The sequence below is a fragment of the Peromyscus californicus genome, unplaced genomic scaffold (assembly GCF_007827085.1).
Source record: "Peromyscus californicus insignis strain IS unplaced genomic scaffold, ASM782708v3 Scaffold_7__1_contigs__length_154581171, whole genome shotgun sequence".
Taxonomy (NCBI): domain Eukaryota; kingdom Metazoa; phylum Chordata; class Mammalia; order Rodentia; family Cricetidae; genus Peromyscus; species Peromyscus californicus.
Genome location: NW_026294595.1, coordinates 118,388,773 through 118,410,826, shown reverse-complemented (window position 1 = coordinate 118,410,826; position 22,054 = coordinate 118,388,773). Strand labels below are relative to the sequence as shown.

General features: G+C 41.7%; 1 protein-coding gene across 1 annotated transcript in view; it reads right to left on the bottom strand.

The window, feature by feature from the left end:
• The window catches only part of Pcsk2 (proprotein convertase subtilisin/kexin type 2), a 244,891-nt gene that overhangs the window by 40,168 nt on the left and 182,669 nt on the right, over positions 1 to 22,054 (bottom strand). Inside the window, exon 6 of the mRNA XM_052725490.1 lies at positions 16,460 to 16,536. Within this exon, the coding sequence (XP_052581450.1) occupies positions 16,460 to 16,536 (77 nt within the window). The remainder of the gene's footprint in view (positions 1 to 16,459; positions 16,537 to 22,054) is intronic.

The following is a 22,054-nucleotide window of genomic DNA, read 5'->3' as shown; positions in this document are numbered from 1 at the left end:
AACCTACTATGATTTGTGGTATTTTGAATGAGAATGGCTTCCATAGGCTCATGAATACTTGGTCTCCAGTTGGTGGGACTGTTTGGGAAGGATTAGGAGGTGTGGACTTGTTGGAGGAGGTGTGTCACTGGGGATGGGCTTAGAGGTTTTAAAAGCCCAACCATTACTCTCTCTCTCTCTCTCTCTCTCTCTCTCTCTCTCTCTCTCTGTCTCTGTCTCTTTCTCCCTCCCTCTCTCTCTGCTTCTTGCTTGTGAATTAAATGTAAGCTCTCATCCACTGCCCCAGCACCATGCCTGCTTACTTGTTGCCATGCTCCCCACCATGGTGGTCACGGACTCACCCTCTGAACTGTAAACCCCCAATAAACTCTTTCTTCTATAAGTTGCCTTAGTCATGATGTCTCATCACAGTAATAGAAAAGTCACTAAGACACAATGGACGTAGCAATTAAACAATTCCTAATGATCTATTGCTACTCATAGATCAGTGCATCACTCAACCTTCATTAGAGAAGCTTCTTGCAGTAGATAGCAATTTGCACAGAACCCACAATTGGCCAATGTGCAGATGTGATCATCCCCAAATGAGATGTAGATATCATACCTCTCTCCTCAAAGTTCAATGATCTACATGAGAAGGTATTAAGATCCATGTAGAAAGATAGTAGGAGCCAGAGATAGTGGGCAACTTTAAGAAAGCAATGCTTTGGGGCTGGAGAGATGGCTCAGTGGTTAAGAGCACTGACTGCTCTTCCAGAGATCCTGAGTTCAATCCCAGCAACAACATGGTGGCTCACAACCATCCATAATGAGATCTGGTGCCCTCTTCTGGCATGCAGGCACATATGCAGACAGAACACTGTATACATAATAAATAAATCTTAAAAAATAAAAATGAAAAAGAAAGCAGTGCTTCCTAGATGCAACAGGAAGATACATATATGAACTCACAAAGATTGTGACAGCTAGCTCAAACCAGAAAACAATCTCAGCATAGAGTGGAGGGGGTGGCCATGAAGTTCCACCCCTGGCTGAGGAGCTATTAGCAGTTGATGACAGCTGAGAGAGAGAAAGTACATTTCTTTAAGGAAGCAGTCTCTGAGAGGCTACCCATGCTCTAGGAGATGGCCCCATGCACATACTGGCAGCACCAGGTATACTCAAATAATAATAAAATAATAATAATAATAATAATAATAATAATAATAATAATAACAACTCATGGCATTGGGACTGAATAGAGACAGGGTACTTGGGGAAGGAATTGGAGTGGAAGGATTTTGAATATTATATACATATACAAAATTCTCAATAAAAAAGAAGTGTTCAATATTATTAGCTATCAGGGAGATGCAGTTTAAAACAACTTTGAGATCCCATCTCATCCCAGTCAGAATGGCAATCATCAGGAAACCAAATAATAACAAATGCTGGTGAGACTGTCGGGAAAGGATAACCCTTGCTGACTGTTAGTGGTAATACCAACTGATGTGGCCACTGCAGAAAAACAGTGTGGAGAGTCCTCAAAAAGCTCGAAGTAGAACTATCCTGTGACCACACGAGTCAACTCCATATACCCAAAGGACTGTACATATTGTTGCAGAGACACTGGCTTGTTCATGTTATCTGCTGCTTAGTTCATAATAGCCAAGAAATGAAGTCAGTCTATATGTCCATCAACTGATAGATGGAGAATGAAAATGTGCTACTATGATATTCTATGTACCATTCTACATGTTCTATACACTATGGGATTCTATTAAGCTGTGAGGAAAAATAAAATTATGAAAATTTCAGGTAAATGGATGGCTCTGGAAACAATTATATTGAGTGAGTTAACTCAGATACACAAAGACAAACACTGCAGGTTCTTCATATGTGGACCCTAGCTTCTAACTTGTAATTTTGTATGCTTAACTTGGAGTAGCTTTAGAACCAGGACATTAGAAAGAGGTTACTGAGAGGGGCTGCCTGAAGAGAGGGGTTAGTAGAAAATAGGTAATATAAAAGTAGAGAGGGGGGAATACTTGGAGTAGGAAGGTTTAAGGGTTGGAGGATAGGAGAGACAAGAGTATGGAAATTAACCAAAATGAAGGGGATATGAAAATAATATATGGACATCTACTATCTTGTAACTAAATTAAAAATGTGATTTATATTAAAAAAGAATTTAAAGGGGGACACCTTGCATAGCCGTTCCCAGAAGCCATAGGCTGTTAAACACAAACTCCTGTGCCAGGAGTCAGAGAGCTCCTTAGGAGCTGATGGTCACAGAGAATCCAAAGGCCACTCCCCCAACAGTATAGGCTCTCCATAGTCCTCTTAGTTCCCTGCTATAACCAGATGATAAGACCTTATTGCTGAAGATACCATACACCTTGGCTGCTCAATATAGAGAAGTCAAGGTGGAACTGAGCTTGAAGCTTCTTCCTCCACGCTGGCTAGCTTTCACAGTCCTGAAAGATACCATGCAGGATGCTGGAGGAGAAAAGGCATCAATGGTCTTTCCTGCCTGTGAATCCTCTGATCTATGAGACCAACCCACCACACAAGATGTGCTCACTTGTGCAATGGTGACATTACTGTTATGGGGTAACCAATTGCTCTCGGATTGGATTTAAGGCCCTCTCTGCAGGAAGGTATCTATATCTGATACTACAAACCTGGACAAAATTCCATGCTGGGAGAGACCATAGGCCCTGACGATAGGAGTGGAAAACTGAATACTGTTGTTTAGCTAAACTGCCATAGTATCAGACTGCCTTTTAAATCACCCTTAATCAGAGAAACCTCTTTTCAGTGAATGGTGTTTAATGTGGAGACTTATGGCTGTACAAGGTGATGAGAAAAACAAGATATTTACTCTATCCCCTCTAAAGTTCAGGGAAGATTGCAGAGGAGGGGTGGAGATAAGGTAAGAGCTGAAAGATGGGGAGAAGGGCTATGAAATACCATCTTCAGGACAAGACACAGCTCTTGAAATCATGAACTCATAGATGGGGATGCCTGCACTGGGCTTATCAGTAGCCAGGCACAGATTGAAGAGGGGCTAAGGGGCTCTAACCCTATCTGCAGAACTATTTGCTATGGATAGATTCAGGAAGGGGAGGAGTCACTGACTTCAGTTATACACCCACTGGTGGCCCCGCTAAATGCCAATCGGTAATTCCAATCCAATGGTCATAGAGATGGCCCCGGTTAAACCAGGGTCACAAAAGAAAACTAGAAGCCAAGAATTTGGTAAAGGGACTAGTAGAGTTGAAGGGGAGTTGTTGATAGGGATCAGAGGGAGAAAAGTTGTGGGGAGATAGTCATCAGAATATATCATATCTATGTGTGGACTCTGTCCTGTACATTTCCTGCATGGTCTCCTTGGTCCTACACCTCACCTTTACAGCTTGACTTAACCCCAGGGATCAACAATGCATTGCATCTGCAATTCCTCCAACAGCTTTGGTACCTAACTCCCACAGAGACTCTGCATCTATCAGCTTCCTCCCTCTGTCTTCAGTTAAATCTCTTTGAGCTCCTTTAAGTCTGCTTTTGCCCTTTGATTCTGGATCCACCATCTGTCAGTCTGTCTATCTGTCTATCTGTCTGTCTATCTGTATCTATGTATCTATCTATGTATCATCTATCTATCTATTTATCTATCTATCTATATTATCTATCTATCTATCTATCTATCTATCTATCTATCTATCTATCTATCTATCTATCTATCTATCTATCTATCACTATCTATCCATCTGTCTGTCTGTCTATAGTGTGATGTGTACTATGTGATCTGAAAATTAAAATTAGTGATTAAGATGGGAATAAAAGAATCTGGGGCTGGAGAGATGGCTCAGCAGTTAAGAGCACTGGCTTTTCTTCCAGAGGACCCAGCTTCAATTCCCAGCACCCACATGACAGTGCACAAATCTCTATAACTCCAGTTCCAGGGGACCAGACACCCTCACACAGACACACATGCAAGCAAAACACCAATGCACATGGAATGAAAATAAATAAAATTGAAAAAAAAGAGGAAAAGAATCTGTAGGCTGGGTGGTGATGGTGCACACCTTTAATCCTAGTGTTTAGGAGGCAGAGGCAGGAGGATCTCAATGAATTCCAGGTTAGCCTGGTCTACAGAATGAGTTCCAGGACAGCCAGAGGTACACAGAGAAACTGTTTTGTAACCCCCGCAAAAGAAGAGTCTGTGTCTGCAAATGGCCAGTTACCAAGGGAAATCAGAAAGACTGGGCAAAGGCAGCACACTGCTGCCAAGGAGATGGATGCAGCCTGTGAATTTGTTGCTCAATAAATTCGGACACTGTAGAAAACCATAAACTTGTCTCCTTTTATGACACAGTGTGCTCATGACACAGATGTTCTTGCTCCCCTACACTTCAGGAAAATCTTTTCGGGTTCATTTTCAGTTGGCCAATTTACTGTCTCAAGAACTTCAGAAGGCAAGGGAAAAATACCTATCACTTGGCTGGCCTCCTGGCAAAGATCAATGGGGGCCAAGGTCATGAGCATGTTGCTTTTCCAGTCTGAATTATCTACCACATTCCTGGTCACAACCATGGCAATGTGATGCTCCTGCTCCTCCCACGAGAACGTGAAGTGTATTTTCCCCAACTTTGAATCTGATCTGGTCTTGTGACCTGCTTTCATCAAAAGAAAGTGGTAGAAGTCATAAGGCCCTGAGGACCAGTGTGGAATGTTGGGGTTTGAGTGTGAAATGTTCCCAGTAGGCACACAGATTAAACACTGGGTCCCCAGCTGGTGGCACTGTTTGGGAAGACTGTGGAAGTCTCGGAGGAAGTAGGTTATGGGGCACCGTAGCTGATCACACTTCTGGTTCACTCTCTGCTTTATCAGTGTAGATGCAACATGGCCAGCCAGCCTCCTGTGCCTGCCACCCTGCCCTGCCTACCTGCTGCCATGATGGACTACATCTTTCTGGAACTATGAGACAGAATAATCCCTTCTTCCTTAAGTTGCTCTTGCCAGGGTATTTTATCACAGCAAACACTTGCTTGCCCATTTTTGCAAAACCTATTAATTTATTATTTAACTTATTGTTTAATTTATTATATTAACTTATTGTTTAATTTGCACTTTCCTTTTTTACTAGTGAGGTAATGCTAGGAATATTTTCTGCATTTCTCAAAAATTAAGTTAATGAATCAATTTTAAAATGACAGATAGAATTGTATGTATTCACTGAGAGCAATGTGATATACTGAAATCTGTGTATATTGTAGAATGAATGAATACAGACAAATGCATGCCTTGTGTAGAACAATGGTGCTTATTATTTTAAGCTGAAGGTGACTTGTTACACAGCATTACTGTAGTAATACACAATTACTACAAAAAATGAATAAAACGGGCTAGAGGGGCAAGTCAGGGTTCACTGTGGGGAACTAGCAAGGGGAGAGGCAAAAGACCTCCCCCTTTCAAGATTAAAGCACAAGGTACAACAAATGTTGTAGACCCTTCAAAACACCTGATAACCATGCCCCATGGCAAAGCATCTTGTATAAGACACCTGGTAACCATGCCTTTGGACCCTATCATGCAGCCTTGGGGAGCAACATAAACTGACTCTCTGACCTTGAGTGAAACCACAAGTTAGAATCTTTGTGGGCTGCCACAGGAACTCACTTTGTAGCCCAGATTGGCTTTAATTCTAGGCCTCCCAAATGCAAGACTACAGATATAAGTCATCATGCACAGCATCAAACATCTGTCTCTAAACACACTATACTGAAGGCATAATGTAACATAAACTAGGCTGGATGCCAGCAATGACTCTTTCCCCCAACACTGGTGCAGACTATGGGCTTGGGACTATGCTAAAAACTCTACATAAGTTATCATATTTAGCCCTCAAAAAGGTCTGTTATTTTCTCCATTTTAAATAGAGAGGAATAGAACCATTGGGTCACTTCTCAATTAAGAGGCACAACCACAATTCAACTCAAGTCTCTACTTCCAAACTTCTGATTTTATTCTTGCCATTACTATTATCTATTTCCAACGATCAGAACTGTGCAGACAAAGTGAGTTGCTTAATTTTATTTATCAACTTGGCTGGGCCACAGAGCATGTAGATATTTTAATTTATGAAATATTTTAAGCATTTTAACAGTTTTGATGAACAATGTCTCTTATAAGGCCACCATATAAGCCTAACAGCTAAATATTTTCCAGACTTCAGAGTTTTTAAGTCTTTGTACATGTGATGGAAGCCTTTCCAACATCATTCCTTCTTTGCCTCCTTGGAAATTCATGATTTGACTATTTTTGATATTGAGCAGTAGTCCACTTATAATATGTTGTAAATTATTTACCCATAGTCTAATGGTAGGTATGGTGATATATTGTGTTCCTTAATATATTGTGTACCCTAATAAAGCTTATCTGAAGATCAGAGGAAAAAGTCAGTCACTATATTAAACATAGAAGTCAGGCAATGGTAGCACACACCTTTAATCCTAGCATTTGGGAGGCAGAGATCCATCCAGATCTCTGTGATTTCAAGGCCACACTGGGAACAGAGTCAGTCATGGTGGCACATGCCTTTAATTCCAGCACTAACCATAGAGGTCTGGAGGTCTGTATAGACAGACAGGAAGTGATGTAGCTGGGCAGAGAGAGGAAGTGAGATACAGAACAGAAAGGCATATAGGCATGGGTATACAGGAAATAGATTTCTTTGGAAACTGAGGAGTTGGTGAGGTGAGGTTGTTTGTGACTTGTCCTGATTCCCTGATCTCTCAGCTTTCACCCCAATATCTGGCTCTGGGTTTTTATTAATAAGACTGTTTAGCAATTTGTCTTACAAATTGTTATTTTATTCATGATTTTCTTGACTATCACACATCATTTGAAAAAGAAAAGTCTTGTATATTACTTTCTTATGCCCACGAGGGAGAGTTTTTCTGGGGTACTCATATAGGAATGAATGTGGATGGTGTGGTTATAAATTGTCTTGTGCATGATGGGGGAGTGTTAACACTTAATGTTGTCAAATTTTACCATATGCCCATCTTGTTAGTGTGAAATGGTATCTTATTGCTTCTTTTTACATTTTCATCATTATGAGCAAGGCTGTATTTTCATATGCTTAGTTTTCTCAGGGTTTCTCTTCTGTTGCCTGTTCACAGCCTTGATACCATTTTTTCCTATCAAGACATTCATCTTATGTTAAACTTATTTATAGCTGTTCTTTATGAATATTGAATATTACTCCTTTTTTAGACAATTTGTTGCATATGCCTTTTAGTTTGTAGTTTGGCTTCCAACTTTATTTACTATCACTTTTATTAAACAAATTTTTGAAAATTTGATATTTTAGGTTTATCAGGTTTTTTTCCTGTATGGCTTAGAGTCTTGTTTAAGAAGACCATCTGATGTCAGGATATAGAGATAGTTCCTACATCTAATTCTAAAAGGCTCATACATATTTAAGACTCTATTTGTGCTCAGGATGTAGGATGGATGCCTAGTTTTCCTCATACTAGTAGCAAACACCAATTATTGAATGCCACCATGCTATCATTCATTTTTTATTGCAGTCTCAATCATGTCATAAATTTATTTTTATGTGGGTTCTGTCTCTATATTCTGTTTTTCTTACCTCTTAAAATATACATGGGTGCCTAAGTGTATATATTAGATGTGCAGGAACCTATGGATGCCAAATTCCCTGAAACTTATAGGTGGTTGTAAACCTGTAATTTTGATATTATTCTTAATGGCCATGGGGATGTCTGGGGTCTGTTCTGCCTCCTGAGGCCATGTTGGTGTCCATGAGCCATGCTGCAGCTGTGTCATGCTGATCTGGGTGACCTGTGCTGCCACCTGGGGTCATTGTGACCTCCTGGCCCAGACTGCTGCCGATGGCCATGTCTTGGTCCATGGTCCTACCTCAGCTGAGGTCTGTGTTAATGTCCATGGCCCATGTTGCCACCAAAGGTCACAGGGATACCTGGGTCTGGGTCGCCACCTGTGGCCATGTTGGTGTCCAAGTCTCTGCCACCACTGGGGCCAAGCCTATCTGGGTGGCTTGTGCTGCCATCTGGGGCCATGATGATGTCCAGGCCTGAGCTGCAGCTGAGGGCCATGTATGGTTTTGAATTTTGTTGTCTGGATCTGTGGCTCTGCAGCAGCCAGGGTCTGTGTTGATGTCCATGGCTTCAGTTACCACTGAAGTCTGTGTGGATAACCGGAGTCAGGTCAGCTACCTGGGTCCAAGTTGGTGTCTAAGGGTCATACTGCTGCTGGGACTATGCTGGTCTGGGTGATATGTGCTGCCACCTGGGGCCATGGTTACATCTGCAGCTGAGGGCCATGCCTGGTTTTAATTTTGTTGGGTGTGTGTATATGTGTGTGGGTATGGGTTTCCTCAGGCATTTGGAATTTTGGACTGCAGAATTTTGATCTGATCCTTCCCATTTTATTTCCTTTCCCCCACATTGGCTCTATTTCCTACTTATTGGTCCTATAGTTTGCTTTAGTTGATTCTTTGGTTGTGAGTATCACATCCAGGCCCTAGATTCACAGAATATGGAGGAGAAGGCAGATTTACTCATCAAGGCAGCATGGGTAGTTTCTATGCAACCTTTTTGTCCTCTACTCTCCTTTTGTTCCAACAGCCAGAGTTCCAGGACAGTCAGCTGCAGGCTTTTCATCCATGTCACTGGAGATGGAAATTCCAGGATCAGGCATATAATAGCTTCAGTGTAGAGAATGTCCAACTAGCTTGGCATGAGCCGTGCTTGCTGGTTTAGTCCACTGAGCTGTAGGGTCAGGCTTATTAGAATAGATGAGCGTGAATACACTAGATGGACTGGTGATTTGTGGGGCCTGCCAAGTTGCTTTTGGTTGCCTGGCTCTGTGTTATTTTGTAGAAGTGAGGGAACCTCTTCATCTTTCTAAGGCTGTATTTTTTAAGACTTTTCAGTTTTGTAATCAATCATATCTCTCACATACAAGGAAAGTTTTTATTGAACTCCCCTTTCCACCAATAACAGAAATACAGAAAGTTTAAACTTGTGTGTGATCTCCTTTTTTTTCTAGAACTTCAAGTGAGAGAGTGGATGTCTGGGTAAATGAGTAGGGAGGCTTTCCATTTGCAGCTTTGGTAGTCATTCTCCTACTTTGGACCCAAATGGAAGGATTTTTTGCCTTCACTTTTGTGGTGATATATTGTGTCCCCCAGTATATTGTGCATCCTAATAAACTTATCTGGGGTCAGAGGACAGAACAGCCACTAGATATAAAGGCCAGAAAATGGTGGCACACACACCTTTAATCCTATCACTTGGGAGGCAGAGATCCATCCAGATCTCTGTGAGTTTAAAACCACACGGAAACAGCCAGGCAGGGTGACTCACACCTTTAATCCCAGGAAGTGATGGCAGAAAGCAGAAAGGTATATAAGCGTGAGGACCAGGAACTGGTTAAGAGCTGGTTAAGGTTTTAGGCTTTTGAGCAGCAGTTTGGCTGAGATCCATTTGGATGAGGACTCAGAGGCTTCCAGTCTGAGGAAACAGGATCAGCTGAGGAACTGGCAAGGTGAGGAAGCTGTGGCTGGTTCTGTTTCTCTGATCTTCCAGCATTCACCCTAATACCTGGCCCTGGGTTTGATTTTATTAATAAGACCTTTTAAGATTCCTGCTACACACTTCTGTAGAAATCCCTTTATTGAAATTCACAACAACATGTACCTCCCCTGAGGGAATGCCTTCAGGCTCTGTGTCTAGTACACTACATTACATGTCTCCATTGCCCAAGGCAAACCTTCAAGGCAAGAGCATTAATTTATTCTATACCACAGAAACTGATTTGGGCATCACCAACTCCACACCAAACATTTTGTAGAATATTGTCTTTATCTGTCATAGCTGGGTACATTTCTTCTCTCTTGAGAAAAGGATGACTGTCACTTGAAGACCATAAAAACCCTGTGCGAACATGCACAAAATTAGCTTTCAAAGCAGAGATGATTATACCAATGTACAGATATTTTACAGTCTTTATAATCTTCTGCCTAACCCTTGAAGACATTTGTCTTATGTCTATCTATTTTTTTAGCTGAAGGAGAAACATAAATGATGGACATTTATGAAGTCTAGGTAGAGGACTAGAGACTGTGATATTATGGCTTAAGGACTGTAAATGACTAAGAAAATGGTACTCAGCTGGGCATTAGTAAGCTCTGGCTTGGATATAAAGTGGATGCTAAGCTAACAGCCACCTGCTAGGTTGCCTCAGTGCTCACATGAACACAAGAGTTTGATTACATCTTTGAAAATGGTTTGAATGCTATTATCCAGGAGATGACTTGAAGATGAGTCCACAAAGACATAAGAAAAAGATGTTCATCTCTTCCTAAGCCATTAAGCATCACCAGGGTAAAGTCTAAGTTTACATCAGTGCGGCAGCAGCAAGCTAGAGAGGGACATTTTCCTCACATGTTCTTCCATGACCTGTTGCATAGAGTTCTTTAAAATGAAATACGACATCTAATAAGGAAAAAAAACCAACACACTGAAAAATCTCTCATGTTTGAAGTTTTAACTATATTATCAATCTGAGTAGCTCCCGTAGATATGAATGGTTCTCAGCCTACATCTGTCTTCCCTTGACTTTGGCTATCTGAGTAATAAACGTCTTCTCTCTTCTTGAATTTATAGTAAACTTTTCATGGCCAGGAATTGTATCTAGTCCAGAATCTCTTCCTCTCTAGGGCTTAATAGAATGTGCAGCATCCTCCCTGCCCCATAAATATTGCCACTGGCAGGGATGACATTTCCGTGGTCAGTGCCTGTCAAAGACATGCTATGCAAGAGGGGTTTTTATGGACAACCGCACAGTAATGGAATACAGATCCACAGCACATCACCAGACACTCTCTTAAAGCTGAGTGGTGCAAGAGTGCTGACCAAATGTGTGCTGCAAACCTTGTGAATAACAGGCAGCTCTAAAAATGGACAGATGTCAAGGCCACTCAGCAGCGTGCCTGAAAGGGTAGGCTACCCATCCATCAACCAGCTAATCAGTGTTGACTGAATGCCAGCCAGGAGAAGAGCTGTTGTTAGATCCTGAGGCCTCCCAGCAAATCAATTATATCTGCACACTACTGATGCCCATTAAATGTGTAATATTTTCTACCTTTTTTTTTGTAATTTAGGTTATTATTTTGTTGGGCCAAATGTCATTCTCTGATTGCAAGCTAGAAGAAAAGTAATACTTTGCAAAATTTTCAACTGTGTTTCAGATATCTCCCTGGAGCTCAAATACTGTGTATAGTGACTGAATGGTCCACAACAGGATGAATATACTACAAAATGCAGTCAAGCATAGGGCAGGACATTCTCACTTATTAAAAGTAGTGCTGCATATGTATGAACCCTGTTTTCATAAACAGTCCTTGGCTTGGAGTTTTAAATATATTCTATTAGAAATGCACACTAGAAGAAAAACAGATTAATCAGTAAGAACAGAGGCTGTGATAGCATGCTTTAAGATGGTTGGGAAAACCCAGGGGGCACATGCTGCTTTGAATGTGGTTTTTCATCCAAGGAATACATTTCAGTTGCTTGCTTGAGGGTCCTTTGTTGTATTTTCTTCTTTCCCCAGTAATAGGTTCTTGGGATAGATGGCTCCTGCCACTGCTGATTCCTGTGCAGCAATTGCTCCTGGGATCTAACTAGCCTCTGTGGCAGGTAGCCTTGCTGGAATCAATAGCAGCCTGCTCCTTCTGGGCCAGCAGCAGGCAGCTTTATTGGAGACTTAGTGCATGCTGTGATGAGAATTGCTTAAGAGACCATAGAGCCTGAATGAAGGTGTCGCACCAGATTTTATGACCGTGTCCAGAAAAAGACATCCAAAGAGGCAGTGGCGTGTCCCTGTGGTGGTACAGGTACAAAGCTGGCATGAGGCTTTGGGGGAACAACATAGATCTTGTACTGGTCAAGGGCAGATGCTGAACTCAAGGCTCCTGTCTCTGGGTGACAACGTTCTTTGGGTTCAATGGAATAGGGACCCTCATCTGTGACCCTGGCTCAGTTTCTCACCCATCTGCAAAGTCTGTCCTCTCTTTTCTCTTAGTAGCTTATCTCTCCCCCTCCATGCACCCTTCTTAGGATACTGCTCCCCACACTGTCTCTTACTTCTGGACCAGATGTCCAGGGCACTCCTTGAATGCATTCTATATCTCTCTTTCTTTCATCATCTTCGCTCCCACTTCCAACTCTACCTATGATCTTCATTCAAGTCTTGGACCAATGAGCCCCTCTCTGGCATCAAAATTCTCCCCTACCACCTATTAACTGTGCAATCTTGTACAAATGGTGTAAGCTATATGCTTAGGGATCATTCTGGTAATTCAGAGACTTATGATAATTAATTAAATTAACACATACAAAGCATTAACACCGTGCCTTAGAGATAGTAAGTCTAGTTCAATGTATGTTAGTTTGTTGTGTTATGACAGCCTTGGATTCAGTCGGGGTTGTGGGGATTCAAGCATGCACTTCCTCCCTCATATAATGTGGCAAGTTCCTCAGAAGTTTGTATAACAAAACGAATGCTTTCAAGAGCACTGAACTCAACCCCCAGGTCTATTCATTGCCTCTTTCTATGCCTCCTACATTTGAAGTTTATCTCTCATTGTAATGTTATGGTTGGGATAGGAAATGTTCCCAACAGGCCTATGTGTTGAAGGCTATTTACCAGCTGGCATCATTTTATTTTGGGGGTGATGAAAGACACTGGGAGGTGAGGTCTAGTTGGAGAAGGTAGGACTTACACCTGGGGGCTAGATGTGCCCTGGCTTTTTCTTGTCTCTGCTTCCTGTCAGCCATGAGGTAAGCTGCTTCTGCTCAGCTAAACTCCTGTCACCATGATATTCTGCCTCTCCTGGGGCCCATGGATCGGGCTCCACACCTGTGAGCCCAAATAAAACTTTCCTACTTTTAAATTATTTCACTTAGATATTTGACATATTTGTCCGACAAATCCCAAAATAGAGAAGGTGTATACAAATCGAGCAAACTCTCACGTTTCCAGCTCTCAGCTTTGACAACAATTAACTCATGGCCAGTCTCATTTCCTCAGCACCCCCACCCATTCTCCACCTCCTGCCTTAAGTTATTGTAAGTAGTACTGAAGATGATACCATGCATGGTGTTCATTCATTCTGCAGGGAACTTTTAGTGATATATCCTACACATGGAGGATATGTTATTTACCTTATTTAAATTCTCTTCATGCCAAGCAGGTGCCAACTTTTTGGGCCAAGGTTCTCCTGATGGGGCGGGCTTGAACTTTGTCTTACCATACTCATACAATCAGTTCCAATCCCTGTTATGTTTGTGAGGCCATAAGTCTGGCCGACCTGGCAACACCCAATCTTTGCAGTACAAGTTGTAGTAGATGAAAGTCTTTAAGAATGACTTGATGATTGGGGGAAAGTTATTTATTGGTCAGAGTGCAGGGACACTCTGTCTTGAGTCATTGGCTTCCTAGGACGCAGGCAGAATGCTTGCCTGACTCACTAGGACTGTGACTCTGGTAAACTTGTCATTTGGGAATTCTTACTGCTGACAGTGATGGATTTTTATTACACTAAACACTAATTAGCTCTAATTAGAGGTTGTTAGCCCGTTTAAAATGGAACTTTCAAGAACAAACTTATAAATGAAAATATTTAGGAGATAAGGCATTTTTGTAGAGTTTTTTTTTTTTTTAAATATTCCTACAAATATCATACAAGAAGGTTTAGCTTCAGGAAAAACTCCCCTATCTGCTTGGGTCAGTTTATCAACACTTAATACCTATTAGTTACAGAGAGATAGCATGGTCTGGTTCATGTGATGCTACAGCTCTATTATGCTCATGAGAGGGCCAGGAATCATTCAATGCTGAGGCTAGACCCAGCTGACCCCAGCCTTCCAGATTCACTGTTAGTTATTTATAAACTCTTGCTTAGGAACATTTGTTTGGTAACTTCATATCCTTGTGTCTAAAAATGATTTATGTGGTAAGGTACTAGGATGCAGGGTTACAAGTCATGGGAATAAGAAACACTTTGTGGCTAGAATTCTCAGATCTTATTAGATACATTCTCACCCTACAAAGACACCCTTCCAAGCACTGCATGGTCATCATATTCTGGCCGCAAGAACTTAGTAGAGATTAAATTATGCTACTGCACATCAGTAACCATTATGGTGACATTTTATTTGTACTGAAATGTGATTTTAATTGTATGTTAATAAATAAAGTTGCCTGGGGGGTCAGAGCTATTAGAGCCATAGCAAGAGCGTGGCGGTGGTGGCGCACGCCTTTAATCCCAGCACTTGGTAGACAGAGCTAGGTAGATCTCTGTGTGTTCAAGGATACAGCCAGCATTGGAGACACACGCCTTTAATATCAATACCAACCACAGAAGACCTGGAAGTCTCTACAGACAGGCAGTGAAGAGGGCAGTCATGTGTTTGGGTTTACAACCAATGAGAAGGCAGAACAGAAAGGCTATAAAGACAAACACACAGGAAGTAACTCCCTTTTGGAGAGCTCTCTTGGCTGAAGAGGATCCCTGAAGCAGGAAGGGTAAGGCTCTTAGCTCTGACCTCTTGGCTTTCTTCTCTGAATCGGCTCTGTGTTTCTTATTTAATAAGACGGTTGGTTACATCTACAAACCATCCCTTAAGACTATTCTATGCCTGACTTTAATTCTTGTCTTCATTCTCTCTGCATATCTGAAATTGTTGAGCCTCCACACCCATGTTCCCTGGCTTGGTAGGAAGCTAGCCTAAGCCACCTGCTTCACTGAGGATCTACCCTGGCCACTTATGGATATCACACTTCTTGAATAAAATAAATAGTGATATGTATAAAAATGGTACACATTTGATCTGGGCATAGTGGTGCACACTGGGAATTCCAGCACTCAGGAGACTGAGGCAAGAGGACTGTTGAAAGTTCAAGGCCAGCCTGGGATACACAGTAAGTTTCAGGTCAACCTAGATTACAAATTATGACCCTACTTCAAACAAAAACTGAAAGGAAAATAAAAAAATGCAAGAATTTGGATTTTAAAACACTGTAAAACATGACCTATTATCGGCTTTGACTGAACCTGATTTGATTGATCAGGGAAGCCGTTCAGTCTTTCTCAACCTTTCCCCATCACTAAACTTAAGGAGGTAACTTCTGCTTGATCTAGGGCTTAGGTTGTTCACAAGAAGCAAGAGCAATGGGAAAATGCTCTGTGCATGGTGTGCTTCCATGCTGTGAATTGAAATTCATATACTTTTATGGTCTTCACCCAAAGGCAGGGGTAATACAGAAGCAGCAGCTTTATTTATGATTTAATTTACTTTAAAATTTACAACAGTTTATTTTAACTGATACATAAAATGTACATATTAATGTTAGTATGTGACATATCTATATATCATATTTACATTGGGTTTAACATCCCTGACTTCTCAAACATTTAACTGTTTCATTTTGAAACTTTAAGTCCTATTTAGCTTTTTGAAATACATGGACACCATTGTCATCTATAGCCACCCTTCCCTTCAGTAACCAGAACCCTTACTCATCTCTATGACTTAGTTTCCACTGATCAACCTTTCCCCATGAACCAGCTTTGGAACATTTTTTTTTTTGAGTAAGCCAAACACCTAAATTTCTGAATATTTCTCATACATAGCTAACCATTTAAGCAAGATATTTACTTGAAGAAAGAAGAAGCCACATTATGTGGTTAGCAGCAAAACATGATGGAGAAAAGTGATACCCTCAGATGGACCATATGGTCCATATTTCAAACCTCTGTCAATTACACTTTTGTGGAAAAGTCTACCTGAGATGTTATGAGGTTGTAGCAGAAATATTTTTAAAACTATGTAAACATTGAACCACTGACAAAATTTTTATTGGAATAGAGCCCGAATAATGGTGCATGCCTTTAATCCCAGCACTAGGGAGGCAGAGGCAGGCAGATCTCAGTGAGTTTGAGGCTAGCCTGGTCTACATATTGAGTTCTAGGCTAGCCAAAGTTACATAGTAATACACTGTTTCAAAACAAAACAAAAAAAGTTTGTCTGAAATAGCTTTAATAGGACAAGTGAAATCTTTTAAATCACTGTAGTGAACTGAGAAAACTTTCTTGTTTCTGTTTTTTCTTATCCATAATAGGTTAGATTGGCAAACCATTTCTAGTTCAACAGAACAAGATGATAAGTCAAACAATAATTCTTGAGGGCCACTGTAATACTAAAACTCCAAAGATTCAGAAATGAAGCCACTATGAAGAAGAACATATATAACATAGTGCAATGTTGGTATGATTTTGCTGGTGACACTCAAGCCCTAAACAAAACAGAGTAAAATCAATCCCAAAGACTAACAATAAAGACGTTTTCAAGGCTCAGTTTACCTGTTGAACCAGTCATCTGTGTATCGTGGGTAGGGATAGGGGTCATTGCTGCTGAAGTCATAACTTGCATCGGAGTTCTGAAAAACACAAGGGGTCTCAGGTCAGTAAAGCTGCAAATACATAAAGGATGTATATTTGTAACTCTTCCTTGGAGGTTGTGCTAAGGCTCTGTATTATTGCATTTTGCATATACTTTATTATATATATGTATATATAGTATTATATCCTTGCATATATTGCAATCTGTGAGGGCCAGCCCTTGCAAAATTGTGACAGACCTACATGTGTCCTTAGAACCTGTGTCCCCTATTTCAAGCCTTCGAAGACTTAGCAAATGTGAGCCCAGTGTTCTCCAGGAGTAGCTCCATTTTAAGTCGGAGTACCTCTTGTGTGTTAGCAGACTCCACCTGGAACCCAGCTTGTGTTGAGCTTCTTTGGTACTTTTGTTCACTGATGGCCGGAATGCTCTAGTTCTCATGTCGTAAGTGAGACAGTCTTTAGCATTTAATTTCTGCTTTATGTTGAAGGCTCACTTCCATAAGGCTATTTCACATTGGCCTGCTTAAAGCTTGTCTCCTTTCCCCTCATATGTGCTGGCTTTTTCCCCATGTCTCTTCCGATGTGTACAGTTAATCTCATTTATTGTCTTTATAAATCCCATGAAGAGTTTATGTATGTCAGAGACTTAGATAAGGATAACACGGTGCTGGCATCCGTGCTCTTACACATCTTAGAGCCTAGTTGGAGGGACAAACAATCAACCAAATGACTGAATAAATAAACATGTCATTGTAAATTTTCATAATTACGTACTCTTACACCCTACAATAGTTAGGAAGTCCCACTTATTAATTGTCGATCTCAGTGTCTATGCTATTGGTGCTGTATTCAGGGCAGTCACTTTGGAAATTGGTATGGCCGTCTCTCAGAAAATTGGGAATCAATCTACCTCAAGACCCAGCTATAGCAATCTTAGGCATATACTCAAAGGATGATCAGTTATACCACAAGGACACTTGCTCAACTATGTTCGTAGCTGCATTATTCATAATAGCCAGAACCTGGAAACAACCTAGATGCCCCTCAACCAAAGAATGGCTAAAGAAAATGTGGTACATTTACACAATGGAGTATTACTCAGTGGTAAAAAAAAAAAATGACATCCTGAAATTTGCAGGCAAATGGATGGAACTAGAAAATAATCATCCTGAGTGAGGTAACCCAGACCCAGAAAGACAAATATGATATGTATTCACTCATAGGTGGATGTTAGCTGTAAAGTAAAGGATAACCAGGCTACAATCCATAGCCTCAGAAAAGCTAGGTAACAAGGAGGGCCCAAAGAGAAATGCATGGATTTCCCTGGGAAGGGGAAATTAGAAGAGATCTCCTGGGTAAATTGGGGGTAGAGAGGGGGATATGGGAACATAAGGGATCCAGTTGTTCGGGTTGGGGGCAGGAGGACAGGAGAATAATAAAAGAGATATCTTGATGGCGGAGTGGGGGGTATTTGGGGTTAGGGAGAAACCTGGTGCCAGGAAAACTTCTAGGAATCCACAAGGATGACCCCAGCTAAGACTCCTAGCAATAGTGGAGAGGGTGCCTGAACTGGCCTTTCTCTGTAATCAGATTGATGACTATCCTAATTATCATTGGAGAACATTCATCCAGTAACTGATGGAAGCAGATTCAGAGATCCACAGCCAAGCACTGGGCCAAGCTCCGGGAGTCCAGCTGAAGAGAAGGAGGAGGGATTGTATGAACCAGGGAGGAGGGTCAAGGTCATGACAGGGAATCCCACAGAGACAGCTGACCTGAGCTTGTAGGAGCTCATAGACTCTGGACTGAGAGATAGGGACTAACCTGGGTCCTCTGCATGTATGTGACAGTTATGTAGTTTGGTCTGTTTGTGGGGTCCCTAGCAGTGGGATCAGGACCTGTCCCTGGTGTTTGAGTTGGCTTTTGAGAACCCAATCCCCAAGCTGATTTGCCTCGCTCAACCTTGATTCATGAGGAGGAGTTTGGTCCTGTTTCAACTTGATATGCCATGCTGTGTTGACTCCCATGGAAGGCCTGCCCCTTTTTGAGTGGAGATGGAGGAAGAGTGGATGGGGGCGGGTAGGAGGGAGCTGGGGAGAGGGAACAGGAGGAAAGGAGGGAGGAGAAACTGTGGTCAGTATGTAAAATAAATGAAAAAAATTAATAAAAAAGAATATTGTATCAAATTAATCTTATGATAAATTCTCAAGGTGTATATAAAAACGTAAGTGACTTTCATGTGTGGATTTGGATCTCATCTCCAAAACATCCTATATGTAGTAACTGTTCTCAGCTAAAAAAAATCTCAATCCTAAATACTGTGGTCCCATGCATTTCAGATGAGGGATACTCTACTTGTATTAGTTTATTTAAATAAATATTAGTCTGAGCATTGTCAAACTTGGCCCTTTGAGTCTTTTGTATGTCTACCCCTTTTTCCAGGATCTAGGTCTTTATCTGTGATGGTTAATCTTCATTGTCAACTTGAATGGATTTAGAATTGCCTAGGAGACAGACATGTAGGTCTCTTTATTAGGGCATTCCCAGAGAAGTTTAGCTGAGGATAGGCAATCCACCCCAGTTATGGCTGAGGGTTCTGGACTGGACAAAAGAGAAACAAGGAGAAAATAAACTGATCAACATCTTTCATCCCCCTCTGCTTCCCGACTGTCGATACAGTGTGACCAGCTGCCTCATGACCCTACTGTCACAATGAGCCACCGTCACAGCATACCTTCCCCGCCACGATGGACTGTATCTTCAGGCTATAAATCCAAACAACCCTCTTCTTCCTTAAGCTGCCTTTGTCACAGTCATGAGAAAAGTGACTAAACATCTCATCCAACTCCAGGTCTTCAGAGGAAGGTCTCCTGACTGCCCTGGCCACAGTGATGAGTAAGTCCTCGGGATCTAGGCCCCACTCCCAGCCACACACAGGCTTCGATCCCAAGGAAACTTCATTCACTTGCAGAGTTTCAGTCTGGGTCTGATATATAGTCTTTGTCTCTGGGGCAACCTGCCCTCTCAGAGTTGACATTTCCCCCTCTTGACTTGCTTCGAGATGTTTGTATTTCAGCTCTTTTTAAGAAAACTATTTTGAAACAACTTATTTGTCTTCCTAAGGTATGTTGTTACTCTTCACTGAAATTTTTAGGAATTGAACATTCTTAGGTGGAGTGACTAGGGCAGGGCAGGAACACTGAGAGAAAGAAACAATTATATATAAACATATATTTATAAAACTTATAAATATATTTATAAAATATAAAAATTATATATATATATATTTCATTCTTTAGGGCTTCAGAGTCAAGATTGAGACTTAAGCAATAGATCTTGAAACACATTTGCTGGTTGGTTTCTAGAAGTGATCAACATTCTCTGGTCGAGAGTGAGCTGGCAATGGTAGGCAGTTTGAGTAGCATTTGCGAGGTCCTTGGAGGGAGCCCCAAGCACTGCCTCTTTCTTCTGAGCCATGTTCTTGGAATGGGGTGGCTACACGCTGAAATGGCACTTGATACAGATCGGGGCTTGTTCTATGACAGGGTCATGGATTACCAGTCAGAAAAGTTCTGTGAGGCACCTCATCTTTTAATCCTGTGGTGGTCCTGCCCTGTACCTCACTGACCCCCATCTCAGGGAAAGAAATAGCAGAATATTCTTGAGGTTGGTGAGAACCAGCTAGCCAGGAAGTTCTGGTGATCAGGACAACGAGGACCCAGGGTTTGGGCAGGAGCTTCATGAACCGGTAGCTGACGTCCAGGGAAAAGACAACGATGAGGCAGACTTGAGGGTGATGATGGAGAGCTGGCACCATGACTCCTACCTCTTCCTCCTTAACACTGAGCTCGTGTCTGAAGCTAGAGACAGGGAGGGCTGGGGCACAGCTGAGCTGACCAAGACCGGAATTTAAGTTCAGTTAGAGGGAAACAGATTTTCTTCACTTAAAAAAGATTTATCTTTTACTCTTATTGATATGTTTATGCCTGAGTGAGTTTATGGGCACAATTTATGTGCAGGTACCCACCGAAGCCAGAGGGCATCAGATCTCCTGGACCTGGAATTACAGGCAGTTGTGAGCCTGGTGTGGGTACTGGGAACCAAGCCCCATTTTCTGTAAGGGCCATAGTCACTTATAACCATGAAGCCACCTCTCCAGCCTCTTCTGTGCTCACTACCTAAAGGGTGTAAACTCTCCACTCTATCTTTTCTGGCATGTATGTTCCATCTAGGCTTTGGGTTGAGGTCTTTTGGCTCCCATTCCAGGCTCTGGAGAAGATGCTGCCCTAAGAAAGGTATGAATTAGAAGGAGGGCCTGAGAAATTCTGAAAAACTTGAAACTCAAAAACCTTGAACCCCTTGGCCACTTTTATAAAAAGAAGAAAGACCCTGTATTATCTGGGGTCAGATTTTCCTCCCAGCCTCAAAACAGATGGCAAGTTAGCAAACCTAGTAATTTTTTTTTATAATGAATTTGATGACTAAGCCTTAGTTCCTTGGGTAAGAGTCTACACTGAACATTAAGGAGGCAAATACTTGTTCTGCTTGGGCTGTGTGTTTTCTGGCCCCAAATCTAATGGTTTATAGCAAGAAAGGACAAAAAGCAATACTTTCAAAGGTTCTGTTTATGCTTTTATAAGCAAACTGAATCATTGATCGACTTGAACAACAATGTGCCTGCTATAAAATTATCTGTGTACGAGAAGTTAAACTGGCCTTGAATTATATTGAACTTTCCTACGGCAGCCATAGAAAATATTCGAGAGGACGTGATGTTGTAGTCAATTGGACACTCTGGTTACTTCAGGTCTAGCTAGACACTAGTTTAGATTTTTGTGACTTCTTTGTAAAATACATCATTATATTTTCTTGCTTCAGAAAATATGAGCTGTTTGGCAAATATAACTTAATCTTCTGTGATTCAGGATTGTGGTGATTCAACTGTCGTTAAGAACTTGAAATATCATTGTGCCATCACACAGGCAGGGAAAGACTGGGCTGAATCCAAGGTGACCTCAGGGTTTCCCTAGAAGTCATTCTGGGAGAAACTTCAGAATACATCTCCTTTTCTCTTCTTAAAGTTCTTCATAGGGAGTGGGGGACAAACATCTCTGGTGTTTCCAGTAATTCAATAAACGAAAACTGAGTTTCTGAATATCTGAATATGTAGAAAGTGAGACTCACTTTGCTTTATATAGCTGTATAGTTCCATAATTAGAGTTCTGACCCGTGTCAGCCTCATACACTCACCCCACAGAGGGTCAACATGCATGCGGAGCTATGAAAGGCCAAGAGAGGTACTGATTTCCACAGCCTTCTGTTTCTCAAACCCAGAGGCTATGCTTGGTGTGGCCATCCAAGGTGCAGGCTGACCAAAGGGACACTTCAGACACTGAGGCCAGTGTCACTGTGAAGCCTGGGAGGAAGATGAGGGCTCTTGAGCTCAGGGGCAACCACACTTACTTCTGAAGCTCTTAAGGTTGAAGGTAGGTTGGACATTGTCATCCCCCTCAAAGCTAGACTTGAATGCCTCAGGACCCAGGGGGCCCTTCTGGT